The following is a 27,759-nucleotide window of genomic DNA, read 5'->3' as shown; positions in this document are numbered from 1 at the left end:
TCCCTCCAGTGCGTGTTTCCTGCGTCAGACGCGGCGGTGGAGGAGATCGGCGGCTGTTTGTAGCGTGTGGTGGGGGGAGCGGAGCTCTGAGACCCCCTGAGCATCCGCGGCCATGGCGGATGTGACCGCTCGTAGCCTGCAGTACGAGTACAAGGCGGTGCGTGTGGGCTCGGCGGAGGGCTCTGGGCTGAGGAGGCCGGTGGGGAGCGGTAGGATGAGGAAGGGAGTTTTACTCTGAAGGCCTACGGGAGAACCGCGAAAGTAGAGGGGAAATCAGATTCAGGCGAAGGAGGGGGTACACGACGATACAAATAACCCCACTGGTGACTGGGGCGAGCGGGATGCGCTAAGAGCTCCGCTCGGAGTGTTTGTTCCCTGTCCCCTCGGCGCTGTTCCCGACCCCTTCCGTATGTCATCCCCAACGTGCCCGACAGTGTTCCCAGGGCAGAGTTACGAGCAAGGATTGTTCTAACGATTTGGTTGCCCTTTGCTCATGCGCAATTATATGATGTGCTTCTTAAGGAAAACATCTTTTTATTCCGACTAGTGATTTTCGTCGCTTCTTTGCCCCAGTTCTTACTTCCTTTGTTATCAGCTGGTATCCCTTTGGTACCGGCATTGGTCCTGCTCCTGTCAGAGTTTCGATAACATTGTGATCTTTTCAGAACTCGAATCTTGTCCTCCAAGCTGACCGCTCTCTCATTGACCGGACCCGCCGGGATGAACCCACAGGAGAGGTTCTGTCCCTGGTTGGGAAGCTGGAGGGCACCCGGATGGGAGATAAGGCTCAACGGACGAAACCACAGATGCAAGAGGAAAGAAGAGCCAAGTGAGTAGCAGGGGGAAAATGATTCTTCTTCAGACCCAAAGTCCATTTTCCCTTGGCATTTGAGCAGTGTTTTTTTTTTTTTTTTTTTTCTTGCTGAATTGCTTGGTGCAAGTGAGATGTCAGTGGCATTAAAACAGTTCAGTAAAGATAAAAACAGAACATAAGAATCGAAAGGTTCTTTGGCCTAAACAAGTGTACCTGAAGTGGAAAACAACTTTTAGATCTTTTTTCAGCATGTGTTTCTCATCGTTAGAGAGATCTTAATTTTCTTCATAGTATTTTGAAGATTCTTGGTAAACTCTTTTTTTGGTTGTTGTTGTTGCTTATCTGTTTTACATGTAGTAGTTTGTATCTGTTAACCCGTTACTTTTTTTTTTTAATTATATTTTGGCTGCATTGGGTCTTCGTTGCTGCGCACGGGGGCTACTCTTTGTTGCGGTGCGTGGGCTTCTCATTGCGGTGGCTTCTCTTGTTGTGGCTCACAGGCTCTAGAGTGCAGGCTCAGTATTTGCGGCACACGGGCTCAGTAGTTGTGGCTCGCAGGAGAGCACAGGCTCAGTAGTTGTGGCACAGGGGCTTAGCTGCTCCGCGGCATGTGGGATCTTCCCGGACCGGGGCTCAACCCTGTGTCCCCTGCATTGGCAGGCGGGTTCTTAACCACTGCGCCACCCGGGAAGTCCCGTTAAACTCTTGTCTCAGTAACTCTTCTCACTCTTCTCTTTTATTACTAACTTACCACCCCTACTTCTTTTGTCTGCTGTTGCCCACTTCCAGTTTTGTTGTTATAAACTACCATTCGAGCATGAAAGGCAGGTGTTTTGTTTTGCTTTTTTGTTGTTTTTTTACTTTTGCGGGGTGATATATTTCCAAACTTAAAAAAAATCATTGAACTTTATCTCACTGTTATCTTTCGACCCTAATCGTCTGTGTCTTCCTCTTCTCTCATGATGAAGTCTCAAAAATTCGTAGGCCTGGTTTTGATTAAAGCAGTTGTATTTGCAGTGAGTTACATATCATTGGTCCTCCACTTTGCAGAGTATGACTTCTTTTCCAGGTATTGATGGCAGTAGATTCCTTTGGAGCTTCGGTTTTCTGGCCAGAAAAAGAAAATGTGTCTGAGGGATAAAAAACTAGTCAAAATCCAATCATATATTGTCGTACAAAGTAGAAAGGGTTGTCTCTTTTAAATGAACGTGGAGGATGCCTCATTGTAACATTTAGTGCATCTAGTGAGAGAATGACAGAGTATTCCCTTTCTGTTACTGTGTTCCCATAAAGAAATACTCCTGCAAGTGACTGAGGCCAAATGGGAATCATTTGCTGAGGTACAGATTTGTGGCTTTTTTTTTTTTTTTTTTTTTCCAGATTTGTGGTTTTAAGTATTACCTGTGTGTCATGAAGCTGAGGGGAGGAGGGTGGGGTGGGCTTCTTTTAGTCTTGTCTTTGAGAGGGAAGGTCCTGCCCATTCAGCATCACACTCTGTCCATTAGGCGAAGAAAGCGTGATGAGGACCGGCATGACATCAACAAGATGAAGGGCTATACTCTGCTCTCGGAGGGCATTGATGAGATGGTGGGCATCATCTACAAGCCCAAAACTAAAGAGACCCGGGAGACCTACGAAGTGCTGCTCAGCTTCATCCAGGCTGCACTTGGGGACCAGGTGAGGCAGCCAGAGGGTGAAGCCATGTTTTTGGTGAGGGAGGAAGGCACACCTGGGAGGCACTGGAGGAACCTTGTCTGTGTATTTTCCTGTGTGGGCCATACCGATATGCAGAAGTGGCTAATGTTTATGGAGCACTTACTTTATATGGGATAGCACTTTACCTGTCTTCTCTCTTTCAGTTCTCATGTTAGCTCTATGACTAGGTGCTATTAATACTTACTTTCCATTCTACAGAAGAGAGGTGTGAGGCAAAGAATACTTAAGTAATCTTCCCAAGTCACAGAGGTAGTGTTTGGCAGAGCCAGGATGTGAGCCTGGGTAGTTTATATCCAGGATCTGTGCTCTTGGCCTTATACATGTGATTAGATTAAGGACCTCTGTGGGTCTCTGAGAGACGCTGGCGAGGTGGCTGCTAGAGGAGGTGAGGATAAAGAATCACCACAAGTTTGGCAGAGGCTAGGGCAGGACTGCACAGTGCCTCTCCGGTCGGGAGGAATGTGGCACGCTGCTGTGGAAGCTGTGTCTGTCTTCCTAAGACCACTCACCTGATTTTTTGAAACAGATGAGTCTGCCTTCAATTGTGTGACCTTTGGAGGCATTTTAAAATTAACATTAGTGAAAATGGTCGGAACCTGGTATGCAGGTTTTAAAGAGATACAGCTCTTCACATCCTATTGTCACGTAAAGCTGGTCAGTGATGTTCTATGTCTTTGTCTCGTTCTAAATTTTTTTTTTTTTTTGCCACCAGCCACGTGATATCCTTTGTGGGGCAGCTGATGAAGTTCTAGCTGTTTTAAAGAATGAAAAGCTTCGGGACAAGGAAAGGAGAAAGGAGATTGATCTGCTGCTGGGTCAGACAGATGATACAAGATACCATGTGTTAGTGAACCTGGGCAAAAAGATCACAGACTATGGTGGAGACAAGGAAATCCAGAATATGGGTAAGTGAGCTCTTTGTGTCCTGACCCTATGAACTGGGTGCTCGTTGACCCCTAATGTGATCTTCTAGCCTCAGCCATTAAAGCATCTGAAAGATGCTTTAAAAGGTTTCCATAACCTATTTGGTGTTTTTGGAGGGGTTATGATTGATGGACACCAGAATCCCTAGATTCCCGTAGCTATTTCTTATTCTGAGACCCTTTTATTGTATAGAACATGGGAGAAAACTTGGAGAGGGCCTGGGTGGAGGGTGGACAGGCAGAGCAGGGCCGTTTCTACGGCCGGCAGATTGGAGCAGGCCTTGCTGGTGGCAGCACAGAAGGCTCTCCTTTTTCTTTTTTGTAAATTTATTTTATTTATTTTTGGCTGCGTTGGATGTTCGTTGCTGTGCGTGGGCTTTCTCTGGTTGCATCGAGCAGGGGCTACTCTTTGTGGCGGTGTGTGCGTTTCTCATTGCAGTGGCTTCTCTTGTTGCGGAGCATGGGCTCTAGGCGCGTGGGCTTCGTTAGTTGTGGCACGTGGGCTCCAGAGCTCAGGCTCAGTAGCTGTGGCTCATGGGCTTAGTTGCTCTGTTGCATGTGGGATCTTCCTGGACCAGGGATCAAACCCGTGTCCCCTGCATTGGCAGGCGGATTCTTAGCCACTGCGCCACCAGGGAAGTCCCAGGCTCTCTTATGTTGATCATTTGTCTGTGAGTCCTTAGACCTTAGGTCTGTCCTGAGGAGAGGCAAGTCAGGCAGTTAGGGAGGAAATTAGCTCCCTAGTGCCTCATTTTACTAACTGTTCCCTGTCCTCTTTTTCTAATCCCTCACCATTTCAGATGACAACATTGATGAGACGTATGGTGTGAATGTACAGTTTGAGTCTGATGAGGAGGTAAGTGAAAAGCAAACAGACCCAGTCTCGTCTTTTTTTTTTTTTTTTTCAGTTGTTAAGGTGAGGGGACCACTTCTGATATAAAGTGCCCTAACTTAAGCCAGATAAGTTTTATGGTGTTGTATTGGTGTCAAACTTGGGCATAAATATTATTTCGCTGAAAAATCGTTATGGTTCTTTTTGGGTTTTATAAAGCAAATTTGAACTTATAAGTGTAAGTTAATATAATAATTGAACATAAACCAAGTGGATCAGCAACAAGAAAGAGAAAAAGGTAAGTACAGCGTATACTCCATTTCGGGAATGCGCTGTCCCGTTTTACTGCATTTTAACCGTACTGTGATAATTTTCCTCTTTCCAGTACTGTGTCCTACTGCCAATTTCAAAAACAAGTGCACATTTGCCGCAGAGCATGGGCATATTTTGTACATGGTTGGTTCAGTAACAGTTGCAGCAGCCACTGAGGTTTACCATCTAATTAGAATTTCTTGAATATAACTAATAGGAACAAGTGGGGCACTTGAAAAAATGTGCAGAGCTGCGTTCGAGTTCTCAGTGGGTGTGTTTGGCTTCCTGAAAGGTAAAACGCCAGCTTTGGGATATAAACTAGGACAGGAAGAGGGGGTAGCAGAGGAGAGTCAGAGGAGAGAGCACCAAACTCGGAGCCGAGAGGCTGAACTTTGGTCCTGTATCGGACAGGTCATCGTGCTTCAGTGTCTGCGCCTTTCAAACGATATGATTGAAGTAGATGACCGCTGAGCCCCTTCCTCCAGTAGAGTTAGTAGAATTTCTTTATTTTAAGTAGCAACAAACTAAAAGAATGCTTTGCTCGTAGCATTCATTCATTGAACAAATGCTTATTATTAAGGACCTGCTTTTAACATGACCCTGTGCTCCGTACACGGTACACCTGTAGGCAGGTGTGTGAGTAAAGACAGTAGCGAGCAAGCCAAGTGTGGCCTCTACATTTCTGGTCACTGTGTGCTTTCCCAGGTGTGCTTCTGTACTGGTCCTTCTGGTAAATGTACTCTGGAGTGAGGCTGACCCTGGTTCCAGTAAGTTGTTGGTTCCACCGCAGAAGCCTTTGCTCTAACCGTGGAGCTTATTTTAAGTGACTTGAGGGAGCGGTTCTGTGGTGATGCCAGGATCAGCTCCAGGTCACGAGTTGGGGTTGGGGCTGTTTCCACAGGAAGGTGATGAAGATGTGTACGGGGAGGTTCGAGAAGAGGCATCGGACGACGACATGGAAGGGGACGAGGCAGTGGTGCGCTGTACCCTCTCGGCTAACGTGAGTACAGCTTGCTCTTGCCCGCCGCCGCAGGGCACGTTATTTCTGGGTGTAGCACTTCTTTCCCATACCTAGGTCCTGTCACGTATTATTTATTAAGCTACCTTTTCATAGGGTGAGCTGTGATAGACATTTCGTGTCTTGATTTTTCTTAAGGTTTCAGTCAGTCACCCTCTTTCTCAAAGGCATGTGTTGATGAAGTCTTGGTGGGTCTGGTGTGCCCATGAACTCAGTATAGCAGAGTCGTCATCCCCCCCCGTGCCCCCCCCACCCCGGAAAGTCCTCAGAAGAGGGTAGGCTGTGGGTGGGGGGCCTGCAGAGCTTTGTTGCTGGATGATAAGAAAGTACGTGGGGCAGATGGAGACACAGTGAGCTCAGTGCCTGGTTACTTTGTAGCTTGTGGCCTCAGGGGAACTGATGAGTTCCAAGAAGAAGGATTTGCACCCTCGGGATATTGATGCCTTTTGGCTCCAGCGGCAGCTCAGTCGCTTCTATGATGACGCCATTGTGTCGCAGAAGAAGGCAGATGAAGTCTTGGAGATTTTGAAGGTACAGCCGGGATAATGTTTCTGTGTTCCGTGTGTCTTAGCAGATGGGACAGTGTAGGATAATCCTGGTGTTACCTTCTCCCTGCAGACAGCCAGCGATGACCGGGAATGCGAGAACCAGCTGGTTCTGCTCCTTGGGTTCAACACTTTTGATTTTATTAAGGTGTTGCGGCAGCACAGGATGATGAGTGAGTATATATGGAGAACGCTTTTGTGTCGTAGGTAGGTGCGTGGTAGAGGTTGTGTTGCTTTCGTAGCCTCACCACTTGTTTCATGTAGTTTTCTTTCTACCCCAGGATTGAAGGTTGATTTTGTATCTCACCTCCCCTTTCTTCCTTTTGCTCTTGGCAGTTTTATACTGTACCTTGCTGGCCAGTGCACAGAGTGAAGCTGAAAAGGAAAGGATCATGGGAAAGATGGAAGCTGACCCAGAGCTGTCCAAGTTCCTCTACCAGCTCCACGAAACGGAGAAGGAGGATCTGATCCGGGTAAGGGCTGGGCTGGTTTGTCTGTCTGACTCCTGAGCTAGAGTGTTTGCTTTGGAAAAGAGATACTAGTTAGAAGATTGCAGCAAAAAGCTAAATTCCTGTTAAAGCAGGAAGTTGAAGAAGTGAATTATTTCTCCAGATTCTTTGAGTTTGGTCATTGGTACAGTGTGGAATCAACACCTTCACGCTGCTGTGGTCGAGAGACTGCTGACCTGCTGCTATCGTCACCAGCACCTGGGCCCTTTCCTGTTTGTTCACGCAATAAGTCGTGGTGTCTGCTGGTAGTACAGGAACACAACGCGTGTTTGCTGAACACAGAACCCACGCTCTGTCCCTTAAGGATAGCCCTTGATGCTGCAATGTTGAACGTCAACTTTTGAAATCCCAGGACTATGTATTGTCCCTTGAAAGTGATTTGATTTCATCATTCTGGTGGTCCTCAGCTGTCTGAACGTAAAGGGCCACCTTTCTGTTTCAGGACTTACTAGTCAGCACCTGTGAGTCAAGCTCAGCCAAGGGACTGAAAAGGACAAGAAGCTGGGATGGTGATGAATCGTTGCTTTTCTTTCTGTCTTTCCGCATCACAGGAGGAGAGGTCCCGGAGAGAGCGAGTGCGTCAGTCCCGGATGGACACAGATCTGGAAACCATGGATCTGGACCAGGGTGGAGAGGTAGGTACCAAGGCCATTTCTAAGACTGTGAGGGATGGAAACTCCTTTGCTCAGCTTGCTCACTTTATATTCTTGTTTTTCATACTCCCAGGCACTGGCTCCGCGACAGGTTCTGGACTTGGAGGACCTAGTTTTTACCCAGGGGAGCCACTTCATGGCCAACAAGCGCTGTCAGCTTCCTGACGGATCCTTCCGTCGCCAGCGTAAGGGCTATGAAGAGGTGCATGTGCCTGCTCTGAAGCCCAAGCCCTTCGGCTCTGAAGAAGTGAGTGAATTGCTTTTCTAAGTTTTCTGCTCACTTTGCCTCCCTTCCAGTTTGGATTTCCACCCATTGACCAAAGTGTGGCCTTGTCTCACAGATAGTTTATTCCAGAAGTGGAAGCTGCTGCAGAGTTTTCCCGTTTTGATTTTGAGCCCTGGGACAATACTGATCACTCTGGCCTGGCCTTTAGTGGAGCATTATGCAGGGAGGTTGCCGGGAAGTGTAATCTCGCAAAACCACAGTTGCTCAAGGGTGCTGCTAATGTGATGTGTGTGGCATTTTTTTCTAGCAACTTCTTCCAGTGGAGAAACTGCCCAAGTATGCCCAGGCTGGATTTGAGGGCTTCAAAACACTGAATCGGATCCAGAGTAAGCTCTACCGTGCTGCTCTGGAGACGGATGAGAATCTGCTGCTCTGCGCTCCTACTGTAAGCGCTGCCCTGCCTACTTTTTTCTTGTGGAATGTGGTGTATATTTTAGGTGGCAGTATTGTTCATCTCCACTCTTACCCCCTAATTCTTTATTCTTTGGTGGAAGAGATGTTAAATGGTAGGGTAAAATCCTCAGGACATGCTCTGTTTTGGTGATAAGCCCTTAGAACTTGGGGTAGTGCGCATATTGAGGTACACAGGCCTTCTTGTCCTTGACCTCCCGTAGGGTGCTGGTAAGACCAACGTGGCGCTGATGTGTATGCTCCGAGAGATAGGGAAGCACATTAACATGGATGGCACTATCAACGTGGATGACTTCAAGATCATCTACATCGCCCCCATGCGGTCTTTGGTGCAGGAGATGGTGGGCAGTTTTGGAAAGGTAAGGGGGTAGAACCTTCCTCCAGAAGATACTGGGGGACAGGCCTGGTGCTTCTCTGCTTCTTACATTAGGGCATTTCTGGAATGCCTTGTGTGTTGTTTTTTTTCTCCTTCGAAGGTGGAACTTGACCCAAGTACAGAGGGTTTGTGAAAGGAGAAAGTCCTGGATCTGTTTTGGGCTCTTACAAGGGTTTACCATCTTTTTAATCTTCCCCTTAGCAATTTTCTGCAGTTGGTATCATGTGCATTATCGGAGTATTTATGAAACACTCACATGGGTGGTTGATAATAGATCTAGTGTTATTCCAGGTCTGTTGTCTGCAAGCTTCCATTTCCCCCTTTTGTGTGCAGAGCTCCCAGAGCGCATTTTTCTGCTTCCTTAGCCTGAGTGTAAACTTGGATTTGTTTTAGAAATAAATGTTCACATGCTTGACCTCATACACTTGATATTTCCCTGAAGGGTTGATACCTACCTCCAGTACCCCACACTCAGACTTCACAGACAGAGAGTGTGGAGTCCAGGCCCCCTCCAAGCATTTTTGCCTGATGTGCCTTTCCTACATCCAGCGCCTGGCCACGTACGGCATCACTGTTGCAGAACTGACTGGAGACCACCAGCTGTGCAAGGAGGAGATCAGCGCCACTCAGATCATCGTCTGTACCCCTGAGAAGTGGGACATCATTACCCGCAAGGGTGGGGAGCGGACCTACACCCAGCTCGTGCGACTCATCATCCTGGTGAGCAGGGGGTCCTTGTGGGAACACAGAGCCCAGGCCTGGTTGAGGAGGGGTTGCTGGGTTTTAATGCTAAACTTTTATTCAGTGCCTTTCCTTCAGCTACTGGCCTTCGTAATGGCAGCTATTGTCCACTTTGCTCTTACTCCTAAATGAGCATCTGCACTGAACTGAAACACTTCCCAGTAGGTGCATGCTCTTTGCCATATCATTTATACTTTTTTTATGTCAAATATTTTAAAATAAATGTAAACAGACAATTAAAAAAGCTATTGACACTTATGTCCTCCCAGAACATTAAAGGGCTTTATAAATAATCCATTCTCAGAGGGAGTGAGCAAGGAGTCAGGATATTGTGTCCTGTGTACACAGAAGCCCCCAGGGAGGAGTGACAGTCTGAGTGCGGTTTCTTTTGGTTGTCTGGGGAAGCAGAAAGGAGACCTTGCATGTTGATTTGCAGCATTCTAGAGCAGGGTTGGCAATCTGTGGCTACTGATTTTTGTTTTATTGGAACACAGCCATACCCATTTGCATATTGTTCACAGTTACTTTTGTGCTGCAGTGACAGAATTGAGTATTTGTAACAGAGACTGTATGGCCCACAAGCCTAAAATATTGACTCTCTGACCTTCAAGAAAAAGTTTGCTAGCCCCTGCTTAGAGTTTGCTACTCAAAGTCTTGTTAGAAATGCAGAGTCCTGGGACTTCCGTGGTGGCACAGTGGATAAGACTCCATGCTCCCAATGCAGTGGGTCTGGGTTTGATACTTGGTCAGGGAACTAGATCCCACATACATGCCTCAACCAAGAGTCCGCATGCTGCAACTAAGAAGTCAGCATGCTGCAACTAAAGATTTCCACGTGCCGCAAGAAAGATCCTGCGTGCCACAACTAAGACCCAGCACAGCCAAAATAAATATTTTTTTAAAAAAATAAAGAAATGCAGAGTCCCTGTCCCCACTCCCACTTACTGAAATGCAATCTGCATTTTAATAAGATCCCCTCCTGCTTTGTTTACCTGCTGAAATTTGAGAAGCACTGCCTTAGGCTATGTGAATTCTTCATTTGATGTATTATACAATTCGTTCTTGTAAAGATAACTGCCCAGAGGTAAAATCTTATTTGATATAAATATGGTCTGATCAGAAGCTTTATCTTTAGTAAAGAAATTTTCCTTTGAATGGAGTTATGAATTCATTTACTGGAAGTATCAGATTTTCTTACCGTAAAGCATTGTTTCGCTGAACTGTAGCAAAGCAGCTCGTGGTTGGAGCATGTTATTTCCTGGGGTATTTCATGGTGAGTATTATCTCATCCTTTGGCTTTCCCTGGCTTTGGGACCCCTTTTCTTGTCTTCTTTATTTGGCATATTAGGTGTGTACCTACAAAATGGGAATACTCTTCAGGAAAGGGGGCCACATTTCTCTAGTCCTACAGGTAATTTGCTGCCCTCCTGTTTCTTAGGATGAGATCCATCTTCTCCACGATGACAGAGGTCCTGTGTTAGAAGCGTTGGTGGCCAGGACCATCCGGAACATCGAGATGACCCAGGAGGATGTCCGCCTCATCGGTCTCAGTGCCACCCTCCCCAACTACGAAGATGTGGCCACCTTTCTGCGTGTGGACCCTGCCAAGGGCCTCTTCTACTTCGACAACAGGTATAAGAAAAGACTGGGAGAAGTTTCACCAGGGTGACCTTCCTGCTGTCCTTCTTTTTCAAGGAGCTCTGTTAGATTGGGTTTTAGAATGGCCTTTGGGTTTTGATGGGATATGAATCCAAAAAGAGGAATATTGCTCCTGGCGGTGAAAAGGACTGTTTATTTCCTCAGTACTTTTGTCTCAGAAGCCTCATTTGTCTAACTGTTGAACTTCTAGCTTCCGCCCGGTGCCTCTAGAACAGACTTACGTGGGCATTACGGAGAAGAAAGCTATCAAGCGTTTCCAGATCATGAATGAAATTGTCTATGAGAAAATCATGGAACATGCTGGAAAAAATCAGGTCTGTCATGGTTTCTCGTTATTCTTGAACTCTGTTCTTTTGAATTTTTGACTTACTGATAGCCAAGCAAGACTGACAAAGATAAAGAGAGAAGACACAAAACAAATCACCAGTACCAGAAACGAAATGGGATATTACTACAGAATCTGTTACATTTGAAAGGATAGTAAAGGAATACTGTGAACAACTTTACACATGAATTTGACAGCCTAAAGGAAATGGGCCCATTTCTCAAAAACAACCAACTACCAAAACAGCCTTGATGAAGTAGATAATCTGAATTGTCCTGTAACCATTAAAGAAATTGAATTTGTAATTTAAAAACTCAAAAAGGAAATCACCAGGCACAAATAATTAATTTGTCTATTTACATTATCAAGGGTTCTTCGATAAAAGATTTGGGTGACTTATACTAAAAACATAGCAAAAATAAAGATAAAAATTAAAAACTAGTGAAAGGGCACTTTCCTAGTAAGTGTGATCTAATTTTTTAATGGAACATTGAATATTTTGCCTGATTAAAAAAACATAAGAATTTACATGAAGACACAAATCTTTTCTTGGCACGAAATACTTGGAGGACTTTATTTCCTACCAAATAGTGCCTGTCTCATACTGAGACTTACTTCCTAAGTCCATTTATAAAGGCCAGTGCCCGTTATTTTATATAACATTTTAGCAGCTGAGAATCTCATCAGGTACCTGAACACAAATTAATTGAGATTCCTGAATGTGCATTCATATTATATTTAAACTTGCTGTTAAAAGATGGGGTGCTAAGAGTTAGTTTAGTTTCCCAGTTACAGGACCCTCATCCCTGTGCTTGGTAGGTTTGTTCGCTTAGGGTCTTGCGGGCACTGTTAGGCTTCTGAGCCAGTGTGCATTACTGCCATCGCACCTCTTCAAGACCTCAGTTTCTTGCCTGATAATGGTGCAGCCTCTGCTTCTGCTGCTGGTTCCTCGGGCGTGGGGGTGACTGTTGGAGTTGTGTCTCTTGACTGTGGAAAACTGTGGCTTCTACTCAGGTGCTGGTGTTTGTCCACTCCCGGAAGGAGACTGGGAAGACGGCCAGGGCCATCCGGGACATGTGCCTGGAGAAGGACACGCTGGGTCTGTTTCTGAGAGAGGGCTCGGCCTCCACAGAAGTCCTTCGGACAGAAGCCGAGCAGTGCAAGGTGAGGCGAGACAGGCCCAGCCCTCTCATTCCTGCCTGGTAACTGGCTCAATCCGAGTTGTCCCAGTGGTCCTCCAGGAGTGTGTGGTGGTGCTGTTTCACACAAGGTGGGGTTTGATTGGCTGTGGATACGTGGATAGGTGAGGGGCAGAGTCTCAGCTGAAGAGATTTGCTTCGTCTCCGGGGGAGTTCCCTCAGGAAGGCTCACCTCATCACCTGTTCTCTTCTGTTTCCCAGAACCTGGAGCTGAAGGATCTCCTGCCCTATGGCTTTGCTATTCATCACGCGGGCATGACCAGAGTTGACCGGACACTTGTAGAGGATCTTTTTGCTGATAAACACATTCAGGTGAGGGTGGGCAAAGTACAGACAGAGAGGACGGGAAACATCGGAGGTTGTGCCATATGTTTGTGCCTGGTACTTCGTTGTTTCTGGCTCAGGTAAACCAGGTCGGAGTGTTGGGTAGGTACAGTCAGTGCAGTGTCCTACCACCTCTCCCGTCTCTTCACACCCTGCGTGCGGGAAGATGAGTGAGTTCAGGAAAGCACCTGAGAAGCCCAGCAAAGCAAGCACGTTGGTGACTCCAGATATCGTCAGACATAGGTCGGGACCTTGTTCATTCCCTCTCTCAGGAGAGCCCATATTTTAACTTGTCTAGTAACCTTAAGTTGATTGATATAGGTCTGCATATCTGTCTCTTAAGTGTCTCTAAAACCTTGAAATGTTGATTCGTGAAGAGATGAGGAACGCGAGGACTCCTTTCCTCTTTACGCTGGTGTTACATTGGCAAGTGTGGGGCCCACCTCAGTGCTGCTAGAAGCTCTGAGGCCAGTTGCCTAGAGAAGCTGAGGACAGTAATCCACGGTGGTGACGGCCGTTTTCCTTATTACCTTGCCTTGCCTCTGTAGGTTTTAGTTTCCACGGCAACCCTGGCTTGGGGTGTGAATCTCCCCGCGCATACCGTCATCATCAAAGGCACCCAGGTGTACAGTCCAGAGAAGGGGCGCTGGACAGAACTGGGGGCACTGGACATCCTGCAGGTATGGAGCTTTTGCGTTTATTCTCAGTGGGGAAAAGCGTGCTGTGTTTTACACACAGGAGGTCCAAAAGATGGCAGGTGGAAGACGAGGTGCCATAATGTAGAAGGCTGGAATCGAACCCGGGAGCTCTGTGGCCACAGCCCTCTTGGTTGCTGTCTCTGACCTGTAGATGCTGGGCCGAGCAGGAAGACCTCAGTACGACACCAAGGGCGAGGGCATACTCATCACGTCGCACGGAGAGCTGCAGTACTACCTGTCCCTCCTCAATCAGCAGCTTCCCATCGAGAGCCAGATGGTCTCAAAGCTGCCTGACATGCTCAACGCGGAAGTCGTGCTGGGGAACGTCCAGAACGCAAAGGTGGGAGAGGGCTCTGTCCTTGGCACCCCTTGCCTTCTCCAAAGGGGCCAGGGTACCAGGAGTGAGGTGGTCTCGGTCATTGTGCTGTGGGCCTCAGCACCGGGGTCCTCCAGCCCTGGGCCCCACGTCTCTCAGTGTAAGCAGGCTCTCAAGCTTCTCGGGTCTCTGGCTGACAGTTCCCCTTGCTGCCAAAATCTTAGAAAGGACTCTGTCTTCTTAATAATAAAATACTATAAACGTTCACAAGACAGTATAATACATATCGTCATAGTTGGGAATTAACGTCTAAGTGCCCTGTGGGAGCTTTTCACTTGGGACACCAGTTCTGCATGCCAAGGCCCATGATCTGTTTCTTATAGGATGCAGTGAACTGGCTGGGCTATGCCTACCTGTATATCCGAATGCTCCGATCCCCAACCCTCTATGGCATCTCTCATGATGACCTCAAGGGAGATCCCCTGCTGGACCAGCGCCGACTGGATCTGGTTCATACTGCTGCCTTGATGCTGGATAAGAACAATCTGGTCAAGTACGACAAGAAGACGGGCAACTTCCAGGTGAGTGGGCTGAGGGACGGAGGTCCCTGCGGAAGTTGTAGCCCCAGGAGACAACTTTTCAGATCACTGTCTTGATTCAAGTACTGCCTAATTGCCCACTGCCTGGAACAGCAGAAAAACAAGTGGCATTGGACTGTGCCCTTTGAACCTAGGAACTTCTAAAATGGTATAAAACCTGACGGTGCTTCCTTTCCTTATCTTGAGCTGTGGTAGCTGATCTAGTTCTCTTGTCTGTGTGGACATCAAGTCACACTATAGGTCAGTTTATTAGGCCATCCTTCTTCCTGTGCTTGGGCCAGGCACTTGTACTGCTGTGTGTTCACCCAGTGGGCACCTCTTGTCCACAGCGAGAGGTTGCCGCTTGCTAATGATCAGCTTTGGATTGAGTCTCCTTTCTTTGTAGGTGACAGAGCTCGGTCGTATAGCCAGCCACTACTACATCACCAATGACACGGTACAGACCTACAACCAGCTGCTAAAGCCCACCCTGAGTGAGATTGAGCTTTTCAGAGTCTTCTCATTGTCCTCAGAGTTCAAGAACATCACTGTGAGAGAAGTGAGTCCACTCAGCATGTTGGCACTGGAAGTTGGTACCCACTGCCACGTCACCGGTTCGTTCTCTCCTCGGCCTTCTGGCTTTTTCTTGACCTGTTTCCTTCTTGTGGCAGGAGGAGAAGCTGGAGCTGCAGAAGCTGCTGGAGAGGGTGCCCATCCCTGTAAAGGAGAGCATTGAGGAGCCCAGCGCGAAGGTGAGCCCAGCTCCCCTCTGCTGGGGGTCAGGGTCAGGTGGTTTTCCTGATCTTCTAAAAGATGAACCTTAGAAAAGAATTTAAAAAATAAAAAAGATATGGGCTTCCCTGGTGGCGGAGTGGTTGAGAGTCCGCCTGCCGATGCAGGGGACATGGGTTCGTGCCCCAGTCCGGGAAGATCCCACATGCCGCGGAGCGGCTGGGCCCGTGAGCCATGGCTGCTGAGCCTGCGCGTCCGGAGCCTGTGCTCCGCAATGGGAGAGGCCACAACAGTGAGAGGCCCGCGTACAGCAAAAAAAAAATAAATTAAAAAAAATAAAAATAAAAAAGATAAATAAAATTAAAAGATGACCCTTGAGTTTGGGTTTGTTCTTGGTAATCTGCTCAGTTCTCCGCGTTTCTGCATCCTTCTCACATGTTCTTTTTACGTGGAGTAACAGTTATTTAATGTCTGCAAGCTCTAGAAGGTCTTACCTGGCATGGATGCCCAGAGCAGAAATGTATTCACTTTTTCGGATGGTTCAGTGATCGGCCTCCTTCTGGCTGATCTATCTTGCTCTTTTCCAGATCAATGTGCTTCTCCAAGCTTTCATCTCGCAACTGAAATTGGAGGGCTTTGCGTTGATGGCCGACATGGTATATGTTACCCAGGTGAGGGCAGGGTTGTGCCACCCCTGAGAAGTTCCCATCCCGTGTTCTGTGTGTGTCTGGTAAAAAGTAGGCCTGACGTTAGTGAGGGAGAAGGAATGCTGAGTTGTGCCCCAGGTGGCTTGTTGGCTGGTGCGCGTGTGGTACAGCCGCTCTGTTTTACTGATCTTGAGCACGTGGGAAGGTGAGGCCTTTACAGAGATGCTGGGGAGGCTCCACGTGGAGATCGCAAGACACGGTGTCTGCTTCCCTGCGGAGAGGGACTTCCATTACCGCTGCTGGCTCCTAAATAAACCCACAAATGGCAAAAGGCTTTATTAACTACTCTTTGTCTTTTCCTCAGGGCAAGTCACTAACACCCTTACTCTTGCTAGGACTCTAAATGCTAAATGAGTCAAAAGCCTTAAGACCAGGCAGTGAGCGAAAGGTTACAATGCTGGGTGTGGAGCTCTAGCTACACTTCTCTGACTGTCCTGCGTCAGCCAGCGTCTGCTGGGGGCAGGGCTGGGTCATGACTGAGGGACTTGGGTTTTGAGTTGGTGTAGCTGGTCGTATCAGAGCTTGAGGTAATTAAACCCTGTGTTGGGTGGCTGCATTATTAGGTCTGGGGACAGTGCGGACTTGACAGGGGTAACGCTTCATCTTTCCCCAGTCGGCTGGCCGGTTGATGCGTGCCATCTTTGAGATTGTCCTGAACCGAGGCTGGGCGCAGCTTACAGACAAGACCCTGAACCTCTGCAAGATGATTGACAAACGCATGTAAGGCCCAGTGAGCTGGAAGCTGGTCACAGGGTGGGGGTCCCCGGGCTGAGGGTGTGGTGGGAAAGCCTTAGAGCGCATCAGATCTCGCCCTGATGTGTGAAATAGGCACCTGGGTGGAAGTTGAGAAGGGAGCAGGCCCTTTGGGGTGGAGCTGAGGAGTTGGGGAGGGTGGAGTCGGGGAGGGTGGCATAGTTGGAGGTGTCTGTCTTCAACATTCGTGTTTTGTGGGTCACAGCTCATCCGTTGGAAGCCGTGAGGAGGGCAGTTTGTTCCAGGCCCCGCACAAGGGACTGATAGCTCTGTTTCCTTCCTGGACAGGTGGCAGTCCATGTGTCCTCTGCGCCAGTTCCGGAAACTCCCTGAGGAAGTGGTGAAGAAGATCGAGAAGAAAAACTTCCCTTTTGAGCGTCTGTATGACCTGAATCACAATGAGATAGGTGCGTGGGAAGCCGTCCTCCTGCTCATCCGCACAGCTCAGATGTCTCCCTAAGCCTGCCTGCTTTCCAGTTCTTAGGCCTTGTGTCCTGACATCCTGGGCTCGCTTGTCTCGTCCCACTAGCAATAGGCTTGCTCTTGGTCTCGGGGCTTTGAATCCTCTGGGGCCACTGAGAGTGGAGGGAAGAGCCTGCCCTTCTGGAGTGGAATCCGCCCGCTCCCCTTGGTGGCCCTCAGGGCTGGGTTTGCAGGTACGTCAGGCAGGCTGGGCTGCAGCCCCGTGCTCTCTTGTGTCCCGTAGGGGAGCTTATCCGCATGCCCAAGATGGGGAAGACCATCCACAAATACGTCCACCTGTTCCCCAAGCTGGAGTTGTCGGTGCATCTGCAGCCTATCACGCGCTCCACGCTGAAGGTGGAGCTGACCATCACGCCCGACTTCCAGTGGGATGAAAAGGTCAGGCTGTGTGAGGCAGGGGCCTGGTTTCAGAGGGATCTTGAGGAGAGCGGGATTGGAGGGCTGAGTTACCGCCAGCTCATGCGCCTGTCACTTGTGCCCCTGTGGGCAGGTCCATGGTTCCTCAGAGGCGTTCTGGATTCTGGTGGAGGATGTGGACAGCGAGGTGATCCTGCACCACGAGTACTTCCTACTCAAGGCCAAGTATGCACAGGACGAGCACCTCATTACATTCTTCGTGCCCGTCTTTGAACCGCTACCCCCTCAGTACTTCATCCGTGTGGTGTCTGACCGCTGGCTCTGTGAGTGCGTCTCCTCCGCAGGGTCCCCTGGGCCAGGTCCTCCCGGGGCAGTTAGATGAGTGTCTTGCCCCCTGTACTGGGCCGGACTTGGGTGGGGAGAGCGCTGTGTATGCTGCCTTGGGGTTCCCAGTGTGCTGAGTGCCCCTCCCGTTTCTTTTCTGGCAGCTTGTGAGACCCAGCTGCCTGTCTCTTTCCGGCATCTGATCCTACCAGAGAAGTACCCACCCCCAACCGAGCTTCTGGACCTTCAGCCCTTGCCCGTGTCTGCCCTGAGGAACAGTGCCTTTGAGAGCCTTTACCAAGATAAATTTCCTTTCTTCAACCCCATCCAGACCCAGGGTAGGTGTTTCCATTTCCAGGCGGGCGGTTCCTCTGGAGGCCTTTTAAGGTCCCCTGGAGACAGGTAGGTTCTGCGGGAGGCGGGGGAGGAGGGCCCTCAGGCGCTTGGCAGGAGTGGCAGCTCATCGGTGCCAGCTGTTGGCGCAGCCAGGAAGTTTTCTGTTCTCAGAAGCCCTTGGTTACTATTAGATTTGCTTCACTTCTGTGCACGTCTCCCTGAGGAAGGTTGGTAGAGCAGGTCTTATTATCACGGTGCACTGTCATTTCTCAGGCTCCGGAGGCTCCAGTATTGAACCAGAGTGCACAGCGTTGACCGAGGCCTCCTCTGCCTTCATTGCTGTAAACGACAGCTGTGTTCCCAGAGCACGCCCCGTGTTCTAAGGACCCTGGGCTGGGTGCACCCCAAGTGTTTTCTCTTTCATTCCTTCCACAATCCTGTTTGAGATACCAGCAAACAGGGATTTACCATTTGAAATACTACCATCAGTGTCCTGTTCTACAGATGAGGAAACCGAGGCAGGGAGAGGCACCCCAATTGAACCAGCTAATAGTAGAACTTGATTTTAACCCAGTCTGGATGCCAGGGCTTACGTATTAGGCTTTTTACCTTCTCTGTGTATTTGACTCTTTCCAGGAAACACGGGAGAGGGTTGGAGGGGCAGAGGAGGGGAGCCAGTTCCCCTTGGTTCGGCATCTTGTCCCTGAGAAGCAAGGAGGGAGCCCTGACCTCCTTTGCTTCTCTTGTCCTCCCGCAAATCTCCAGGGGCCCTGAACTCTTGATCTTGGTCTCTTCTCTTCCTCTTGTGTGGGAAGGAGCGGATGAAGGGGAGAGATGTCACAGGCCCGACTGCAGTTGGGGGCCGTGTGCCATCACCCCTCACGGGTGCCATTCTGGGCTGACTGGCTGAGTTTCCTGCGTGTCCGAGTCTCTCTCAGCGTTCACGCTGCCTCTCTGTCGCTTCTCAGTGTTTAACACCGTGTACAACAGCGATGACAACGTGTTTGTGGGGGCCCCCACGGGCAGCGGGAAGACCATCTGTGCGGAGTTCGCCATCTTGCGAATGCTGCTGCAGAACTCGGAGGGGCGCTGTGTCTACATCACCCCCATGGAGGCTCTGGCGGAGCAGGTGTGTCACGTGTGAATTTTCCCAGAAACTGTTTATATCTCTGAGTCCACATCAAGGTTTTCTGAGCCCTGAAATTTGCAGAGCCAACTGGGGCAAGACTGTTTGCCTGCTGGTGGCCATTTCCTCAGTCGTATACGAAAGGGAAGCTCTCTGGTCACTTATAGGTTGGTGTGTGATTACGAAGTGTTTAGCTTGAGATCTACAGAGCGACAGGCCTCTGTGTTTGGCTTCCCATGTTTTTCTCATAATTCATGAACTGAAGCCTGACGTGGCCTGATGTTTTTCTGCCCTCCCTCTGCCCGCCTGCCAGGTGTACATGGACTGGTACGAGAAGTTCCAGGACAGGCTCAACAAGAAGGTGGTGCTCCTGACGGGGGAGACCAGCACGGACCTGAAGCTCCTGGGCAAAGGCAACATCATCATCAGCACCCCCGAGAAGTGGGACATCCTTTCCCGGCGGTGGAAGCAGCGCAAGAATGTCCAGAACATCAACCTCTTCGTGGTGGATGAGGTCCACCTTATCGGGGGCGAGAATGGGGTATGGCTTGACCTTGCAGCATAGGAGGGGGGCTGGGACCAGCAGAGTAGCCTTGGCCTTGGGCCTTAGGTGAGGGCCAGAGACTAGGGCTTCTCCCAAGAGGATGCTGCCCGTCGCCTTATTCTGAAAGGATGATCTGAGACTGATTTGTAGTTTTCTTGGAGAGTACCATTGCCTAGTGGAGATCGGCTGTGGAGGAGGTGGACCCAAAGACGGGAGAGCCCCTAATCACAGGAAAAGTTAGGAGATCGTCTCGAGGTTGCTGGGCTCCACACGAAGGTAGCTCAGGGCCGAGGGTGGAGCGCCGGGCCTGCGGTGACTCCCGCCCCTCTTCCAGCCCGTGCTGGAGGTGGTCTGCTCGCGGATGCGTTACATCTCCTCCCAGATCGAGAGGCCCATTCGCGTCGTGGCCCTCAGCTCCTCGCTCTCCAACGCGAAGGACGTGGCCCACTGGCTGGGGTGCAGCGCCACCTCCACCTTCAACTTCCACCCGAACGTGCGCCCCGTGCCCTTGGAGCTGCACATCCAGGTGGGACCCGCCCTTCCCGTTCCCACTTGGCCTCATGACGTCCAGCGCTCCCTGGGTTTGTAACCTCCTTTCTTGCTCCTCGGTCTCCAGGGCTTCAACATTAGCCACACACAGACTCGCCTGCTGTCCATGGCCAAGCCTGTGTACCACGCCATCACCAAGCACTCGCCCAAGAAGCCCGTCATTGTCTTTGTTCCGTCTCGCAAGCAGACACGCCTCACTGCCATCGACATCCTCACCACGTGTGCGGCCGACATCCAGCGGCAGAGGTGGGCGGGGGGCCTGGCTCCTGGGGGCCCGTGGGGAGGTGAGGGTCGGCTCAAGTGAGACTGGCCTCCTGCCGGGTGTTCTGTTCACAAGGGTGGGGTGGCCCCCGCCTGGCTCGGGGCTGGGTGACGCACGGCTGGAAGGGTCTCTGAGGGGGTGGAAGCGCTCCGGGCTGAGTCAGTGCTCGTGCCGCCCAGGTTCCTGCACTGCACGGAGAAGGACCTGATCCCCTACCTGGAGAAGCTGAGTGACAGCACGCTCAAGGAGACGCTGCTAAACGGGGTGGGCTACCTGCACGAGGGGCTCAGCCCCATGGAGCGGCGCCTGGTGGAGCAGCTCTTCAGCTCAGGTAGAGAGCAAGCCTTGAGGCGCAGAGTGAGACTAGATCCAGAGGTGTCACAGGGGCGTGTGTTGAACTCCTGGGCGTGGGTGATACTGCTTTACAGCACATTGGTCATTTTCAAAATATTGATACCTAGCAGATTATTTTATCTGTTATCTCATTTGATTTCAGTACCCTTGTGGTGAAGGTGGGACACATATTACCCCTACTTTCTAGATGAGGAAGCAGGCAGGCACCTAAGGTGGTGCTCTTTCAGAGCCTGGTTTTTTGGACCAAGACATTTGGCCACTAGACCTGGTTTTCTACGGATACCAGGCTCGGTGAAGTGGTTGGGCCTTAGAGGTGGCGTAAATAAACTCTGTTTCCCGTGGGTGGCTCTGTGCCTCTGTCCCTTGTTGACGTCAGGCATTTCACGCAGAGTATTATTTTGACAGTGCTTAGTGGAGCTGCAGTGGAGATGCTCTTGCCAGAATCATTACTGTCACTCTTTGACTCCTGAATCTGTCTGGTTTGCGGCACCTTCAGAGCTCGATTTTGCTACCATATACTGAGCCAGCCCGTGGCTGAGTCGGCCTTAGCACTTTCCAGCCAGCAAGGCCTGTCTGTCAGGCAGGAGTGTGAGCCTAGCTTTCCCTGGGCTTGGGGTTCTGTTCCAGGATTACCTCGTTTCCTCCAGGGTGGCCCCCCCAGCAGAGCAACAGTGACATAGAGCCACCTCCTGTAGTACCGCGTGAGCCCCTTAGTCATTAAACCTTGTCCCTGGTAAGCTTTGCTCTGAGTTCTGAAACGTAGCACAAGGTAAGCTACTACCTGCCCAGAAGGCAGCAGGCCCTGCCTCAGCCAGGGGGCCCTGTGCTCAGCCTCCTCCTCCCCTCTGCTGCTCAGGGGCTATCCAGGTGGTGGTGGCTTCTCGGAGTCTCTGCTGGGGCATGAATGTGGCCGCCCACCTGGTGATCATCATGGATACCCAGTACTACAACGGCAAGATCCACGCGTGAGTACAGCCGTGCTCTTGCTCTGGGTTAACGGGACCTTCCTTCCTAACATGAACGTAGTACCTGCAAATCCACAAGTTCACTATTGTGAAGAAAAGGTGTTAGGGAAATAAACAGCTAGCCGAGATTCCACCCCAGCCAGGCTTTTATTTATATGGACTGATTTTTATTTTTCATTTTTTTAAACCCCACATTTGTTTATTTATTTATTTTTTTGGCTGTGTTGGGTCTTCGTTTCTGTGTGAGGGCTTTCTCTAGTTGTGGCAAGCGGGGGCCACTCTTCATCGCGGTGCACGGGCCTCTCACTATTGCAGCCTCTTGTTGGGGAGCACAGGCTCCAGACATGCAGCCTCAGTAGTTGTGGCTCACGGGCCTAGTTGCTCCGCGGCATGTGGGATCCTCCCAGACCAGGGCTCGAACCTGTGTCCCCTGCATTAGCAGGAAGATTCTCAACCACTGTGCCACCAAGGAAGCCCTATGGACTTATTTTTAATGTCTGAACCTGCTTCTAGATTTGGATTTGAGTCGGGTGACTTGATTACTCATGAACTATATAGCTGTAAAGTTTGGAAGCGTGCCTTACATATTAGGTCCTTTAATGGGGAGTTATTTGGCTGTTGGCATCAGATGGGTTAATAGCTTTGGTTCAAGGACACTGAGCAACAGAGTAATGACTCTTACACTTGAAAGCTAAAGTGATGTATAGATGATGCGTGAAACTAGTGCCTGAGCGTGGGAACTCGTGAGCAGAGTTTTGCTGTGATTGGCCCATGTCTCCCCGTGTTTGCACTTTATTCTTTGACATTTAGGGAGTCAGCCTCCTGAGTGTCTGTTGCTGCGGCTTTGCCTCCTCTCCCCTCCTGTCTCTAGGTACGTGGATTACCCCATCTACGACGTGCTGCAGATGGTGGGGCATGCCAACCGCCCTTTGCAGGATGACGAGGGGCGCTGCGTCATCATGTGCCAGGGCTCCAAAAAGGTCAGCCTGGGCCTCTTGCACTGTCTTTTGATCCTGGGCCTCAGAACAGATTCTTTAGTTTCTCTTTCCATAGATGTCTTCACTTATTTTTTTACATTGTGTCTGTCAACGTCTGCCTCTTTTATCTTCCATGTTGCTTTTGTAACAAGCCTCTTGGCTGCGTAGAATTTTGTAGCCTTTGGTTTTTGCTACTGTTGTTGACTCTGTGTGTTGACGTCTTCTCCCTCTGGCTGGTTCCATCTTACCTCATGCTCTGCTCAGCATGTGGGACTTGCGGTACCCCCTGTCTCTGCTGTAGAAATAACCAGTGATGCCATTGGGAACAGGCATACACACCCAACGCTCCAGGTGCAGACCCAGCTCACCTTGTCTGTGCAACTGGTTTCTTCCATTTTGATTAGCTGTGTCTGTCTGTCACACAGGGGCCGCATTTTCCCTTGGCCTTTTTTTTTCCCCTTGATCTATCTCTGTGACCGTATTGTCATTGACTCTTTATTATCTTCTTTCCCATAGGATTTCTTCAAAAAGTTCTTATATGAGCCTTTGCCAGTAGAGTCTCACCTGGACCACTGTATGCATGACCACTTCAATGCTGAGATTGTCACCAAGACCATTGAGAACAAGCAGGACGCCGTGGACTACCTCACCTGGACCTTTCTGTACCGCCGCATGACCCAGAACCCCAATTATTACAACCTGCAGGGTCAGTGGCTTTGGAGCATACCTTATCCTTTTGCGGTTTTCACAGCCCTTGCTCGCCCATCTCCCTGTGACTCCCCACTTAGCTCTCACCTTCACAGGCATCTCCCATCGTCACCTGTCTGACCACTTGTCGGAGCTCGTGGAACAGACCCTGAGTGACCTGGAGCAGTCCAAGTGCATCAGCATTGAGGACGAGATGGACGTGGCGCCTCTGAACCTGGGCATGATCGCCGCCTACTATTACATCAACTACACCACCATTGGTGAGGGCCGGCAGGGCTGGGTCTGTGCAGAGCCTGAGCTAGAGGGATCTCAGGCAGGGTCTGCGGCCCACGGCGGGTGAGAGGTGATGATGCTTCCAGCGCCCCACCCGGTGTTCGTCAGAGGCCCGCATCGCAGGGTGGGCATGGGCTAGCCCAGGAGTTAACTCTCTCCTCTCTGCTCCTTTTCTGCCTGCTTTGACGCCTCTCAAATCTCCTTCCCTACCTCTCTCAGAGCTCTTCAGCATGTCCCTGAATGCCAAGACCAAGGTGCGAGGGCTTATTGAGATCATCTCCAATGCGGCCGAGTATGAGAACATTCCCATCCGGCACCACGAAGACAACCTCCTGCGGCAGGTGAGGGCCCCTCAGCTTCAGGAGAACATCCTCGGAGCTGAAACTTGGCCCGCGTGCCCAGAGCGCGCGATGGCCCGTCTCCACAGGAAGACACCGACCCCTCCTGCCCCGACCTCCCTCACGCACTTCCACACGTCTCAGCCCCACCAGCCCCAGGCACCCAGCCACCCCTCTGAGTTTTGAAGGGTTGTGAGCCTGGGACAGGTGGTGCCTGAGAGTGGGTCTCAGGCAGGGTCACCTCTTCATCATCGGCTCTTTTTCTTCCACTTTCCAGTTGGCCCAGAAGGTTCCCCACAAGTTGAATAACCCTAAGTTCAATGACCCGCACGTCAAGACCAACCTGCTTCTGCAGGCTCACCTGTCCCGCATGCAGCTGAGTGCTGAGCTGCAGTCGGATACGGAGGAGATCCTTAGCAAGGTATCGAGGGGGGCGGGGGGAGGCCCGTGCGGCCTGTGAAGCAGCAGTTCCAACCCTGCCTGCTCTTGCTCTCCTGTCCCTGTTCAGGCCATCCGGCTCATCCAGGCCTGTGTGGATGTCCTCTCCAGCAACGGGTGGCTCAGCCCAGCTCTGGCAGCCATGGAGCTGGCCCAGATGGTCACCCAAGCTATGTGGTCCAAGGACTCATACCTGAAACAGCTGCCACACTTCACCTCAGAGCACATCAAACGTTGCACAGACAAGGTGAGCCAGGCCTGGACCCGGAGTGTCGGGTGGCCGAGGCTGGGAGCCGAGCGTCTTGCACTGGGGGCGGTTGTGGAGGGGAGCCTTCTCCTCCTGGCTCCTCTGGAGGTGTTAGCCATGGAGCTGCTAGAGAGCCTGATGGTTGTGGGCCATGTTCTTTCTGAAGCCACGTCTTCTTTGGATGATCTGATGGCATAGGAAGTAAGAGTAGCCGCTCTCTGGAGCCACTTTCCTCTGCGGCTAGTCTGCATTCTCTCTTCTTCCCTGGCCTCCGACACCCGCTGCAGGGGGTGGAGAGTGTTTTCGACATCATGGAGATGGAGGATGAGGAGCGCAACGCATTGCTTCAGCTGTCCGATAGCCAGATCGCGGACGTGGCCCGCTTCTGTAACCGCTACCCCAACATCGAGCTGTCCTACGAGGTGGTGGACAAGGATGGCATCCGCAGGTGAGCCAGAGGGGGCCCGGTGCCCCGCCCAGGGTCCTCGCTAGGCACAGCTGTGACGTGCGACCTGCGTTTCTCCCCACAGTGGCGGGCCGGTTGTGGTGCTCGTGCAGCTGGAGCGAGAGGAGGAAGTCACGGGCCCCGTGATCGCGCCGCTCTTCCCACAGGTACGTCCTGGGAGCGGCTTCCCAGGGGTCCACTTGAGGCCTTACCGACTGGCTAGAGGATGGGCTACAAGGGTGCATAGTCACTGAGGGAGGAAAGTTAGAGTAACAACGAAGCCACAAGCCTGAGGATTAATCTTGGGGCCATGGGTGTTTTTTGTGGGAGTTTTTGGTGTGTTTTGCTTTAAGGCAATTTAGGTGACTGGTCATTATTGAACGCCCCAGTCACGTGGCGTTGTTGACGTCCGTGGCTGTGAAGACGTATTTATCTTTAACTCTAAATGGCTCCAGGGCGACTTCGCTGGCGGTCCAGTGGTTAAGACTCTCTGCTACCAATGGAGGGGGCGGGCATGGGCTCGATCCCTGGTTGGGGAACTAAGATCCTACGTGTCACTCGGCCAAAAGAAAAAAAAAATGGTCTCCAGGACAGTTGGGCTTTTCTAGTTGGTGTTTCTTCGCTCTCGTTTCTCACAGCTACTTACTCTGCTTCCAGTGCTTGGTTCTTTACCACCAAAAAGGAAATCTGATCTCTTATATGGGAGAATAATTGAAGGCTGAAAGGAGAAACCAGATACACTGTAACGTTTAGGTTTACAAACTATTCGTTTAATTGGCTCTGAGGAAAGAGCGCTTTAAAGTGGAATGCTTGGGTTTTCTGACAGTGGAGCGGCCAGCAGAGAGGGATTCTTGGTAGAACCAAGGCCTACTTTGGATCCTCTCTGCTGGCAGGCTCACCTCCATATTAACGTGTTTTTCTCCTCCGGCATATATGCCTTTTATTTAAAAGGGTCTCTGAGGAACTCAAAGCTGCGAGGCCCCAAAGACTAGATGTCTAATAGTGGAATCTTGGATTTAGTGTCAGGTACTAAATGGGAGAAGGTACTTTGGGACAAGGAAGTGAGGCAGAACCAACAAGTGAGTTCATCTGCCTACTTAAAGATTCATGTGAGACACCTCAGACAGTTTAAAATCTTAGGTATATCCAATTGTAGTTTGGGAAGAAGTTTTAGAAAGCTTTCTTTCTGGTTTCTGGTTTCTTACTTTTGTAACTTTTCTCTTGGTGTCATGATCATCACATTTTATGTGCTCACGTTGTTGGCTTTTGGTCACTACAGAAACGTGAAGAGGGCTGGTGGGTGGTGATCGGAGACGCCAAGTCGAATAGCCTCATTTCCATCAAGAGGCTGACCCTGCAGCAGAAGGCCAAGGTGAGTGTGTCCGCTGGCCCTCGCGTGCTGTGAGATGGGGCAGGGTGAGAACTCTTCCTGTGTCTGAGCTGGCCCTGAGTTCTGCCTGCTTTCTCCAGGTGAAGCTCGACTTTGTGGCCCCAGCCACTGGCGCCCACAACTACACTCTGTACTTCATGAGCGACGCTTACATGGGATGTGACCAGGAGTACAAATTCAGCGTGGATGTGAAAGAAGCTGAGACAGACAGTGACTCAGACTGAGTCCAGAGGCCTTTGCTCTTGCACAGAGAGAGGAGTTGAACCTGAGTTTGGTACATGTACGCTATCATGGGACCTCAGTCTTGGAGACCCGGTCTGTCTGCGTGAGGTCTGGCCAGCCAGTGCCGCCGTGGTCCCAGCCCACCCCACTACTTTCCCCTCCGGCTCCCTTGCCATCCAAACTTCGGATCTAGTGTCTGCAGGTGTCAGGCATAAACTGTACACCATTTTTAGGCATGTTCTTTGCAGTTCCTTTTGAGTCACACATTCTAATAAAATGACTTGGAGAAACCATTTGTCTTTGCAGTGATTCCAGATTAAAAGTTTCCTTTCTCGGACTTCCCTGGCGGCGCATTGGTTAAGAATCCGCCTGCTGGTGCAGGGGACATGGGTTCGAGCCGTGGTCCGGGAAGATACCACATGCCGCGGAGCAACTAAGCCCATGCGCCACAACTACTGAGCCTGCGCTCTACAGCTCACGAGCCACAGCTACTGAAGCCCGCGCACCTAGAGCCTGTGCTGCGCAACGAGAGAAGCCACCGCGATGAGAAGCCCGCGCACCACAACGGAGAGTAGCCCCCAGTCGCTGCAACTAGAGAAAGCCCGAGCACAGCAACGAAGACCCAATGCATCCCCCCCGCAAAAAAAGTTTCCTTTCTCCGACCTAAGGATTATTTTTTTCAGCCAGTGTACTTGCTCACAGTGAGCACTTCTAGAGGATGAGGCTGCTCTTCAGTTGGGCTGCCTGCCACCTGCACCATTTCAGTCAGCGCACAGGGAACAGTGTTGGTAGCTTCTGTTCAGTCAGGCTTGTGCCCTTGGTCCTCTGTATCTGCCCTACTGCAGGAACTAACTATGAACTTTGCTGGAGAGATCAACAGTTTAGAGCTTTCTCAAGATCAGCAGTGTCCCTTCCCATAATGAGGCAACACCAACTGGGTGCTTAAACCGATTTTAAGATCCAGATCTACAAATTTTTTTCTCAAATTCTTGCC

General features: G+C 50.5%; 1 protein-coding gene across 1 annotated transcript; it reads left to right on the top strand.

Moving 5' to 3' along the window:
* SNRNP200 (small nuclear ribonucleoprotein U5 subunit 200) lies at positions 1-27,058 on the top strand. Its single transcript, XM_082643038.1, has 45 exons — positions 1-157; positions 666-829; positions 2,320-2,491; positions 3,243-3,435; positions 4,254-4,309; positions 5,499-5,597; positions 5,994-6,146; positions 6,234-6,333; positions 6,497-6,633; positions 7,221-7,304; positions 7,396-7,569; positions 7,856-7,993; positions 8,223-8,378; positions 8,945-9,115; positions 10,575-10,768; positions 10,986-11,109; positions 12,135-12,284; positions 12,521-12,631; positions 13,192-13,323; positions 13,493-13,681; positions 14,041-14,238; positions 14,642-14,794; positions 14,907-14,987; positions 15,555-15,638; positions 16,288-16,394; positions 16,716-16,834; positions 17,134-17,288; positions 17,401-17,590; positions 17,756-17,929; positions 18,896-19,056; positions 19,367-19,594; positions 19,932-20,123; positions 20,214-20,392; positions 20,588-20,739; positions 21,619-21,727; positions 22,599-22,707; positions 23,221-23,410; positions 23,508-23,672; positions 23,905-24,026; positions 24,301-24,444; positions 24,532-24,708; positions 24,996-25,156; positions 25,239-25,320; positions 26,433-26,525; positions 26,624-27,058. Exons 1-45 carry the CDS (start codon positions 113-115, stop codon positions 26,765-26,767), a joined length of 6,411 nt encoding a protein of 2,136 aa, XP_082499164.1. The 5' UTR covers positions 1-112; the 3' UTR covers positions 26,768-27,058.
* The last annotated feature ends 701 nt before the right edge of the window (positions 27,059-27,759 follow it).

This window comes from Mesoplodon mirus (assembly GCF_964341445.2).
Source record: "Mesoplodon mirus genome assembly, chromosome: 14".
Classification (NCBI taxonomy): Eukaryota; Metazoa; Chordata; class Mammalia; order Artiodactyla; family Ziphiidae; genus Mesoplodon; species Mesoplodon mirus.
Note: the sequence above shows the minus strand (reverse complement) of the source record. Positions and strands in the feature narration are given on the sequence as shown.

Coding starts and splice junctions, on each gene's coding strand:
- SNRNP200 (XM_082643038.1), top strand. CDS start 113: ATGGCGGATGTGACCGCTCGTAGCCTGCAGTACGAGTACAAGGCG. Junction 7,305..7,395: donor ATCTGGACCAGGGTGGAGAG/GTAGGTACCAAG, acceptor TCATACTCCCAG/GCACTGGCTCCGCGACAGGT. Junction 17,930..18,895: donor CAACCCCATCCAGACCCAGG/GTAGGTGTTTCC, acceptor GTCGCTTCTCAG/TGTTTAACACCGTGTACAAC.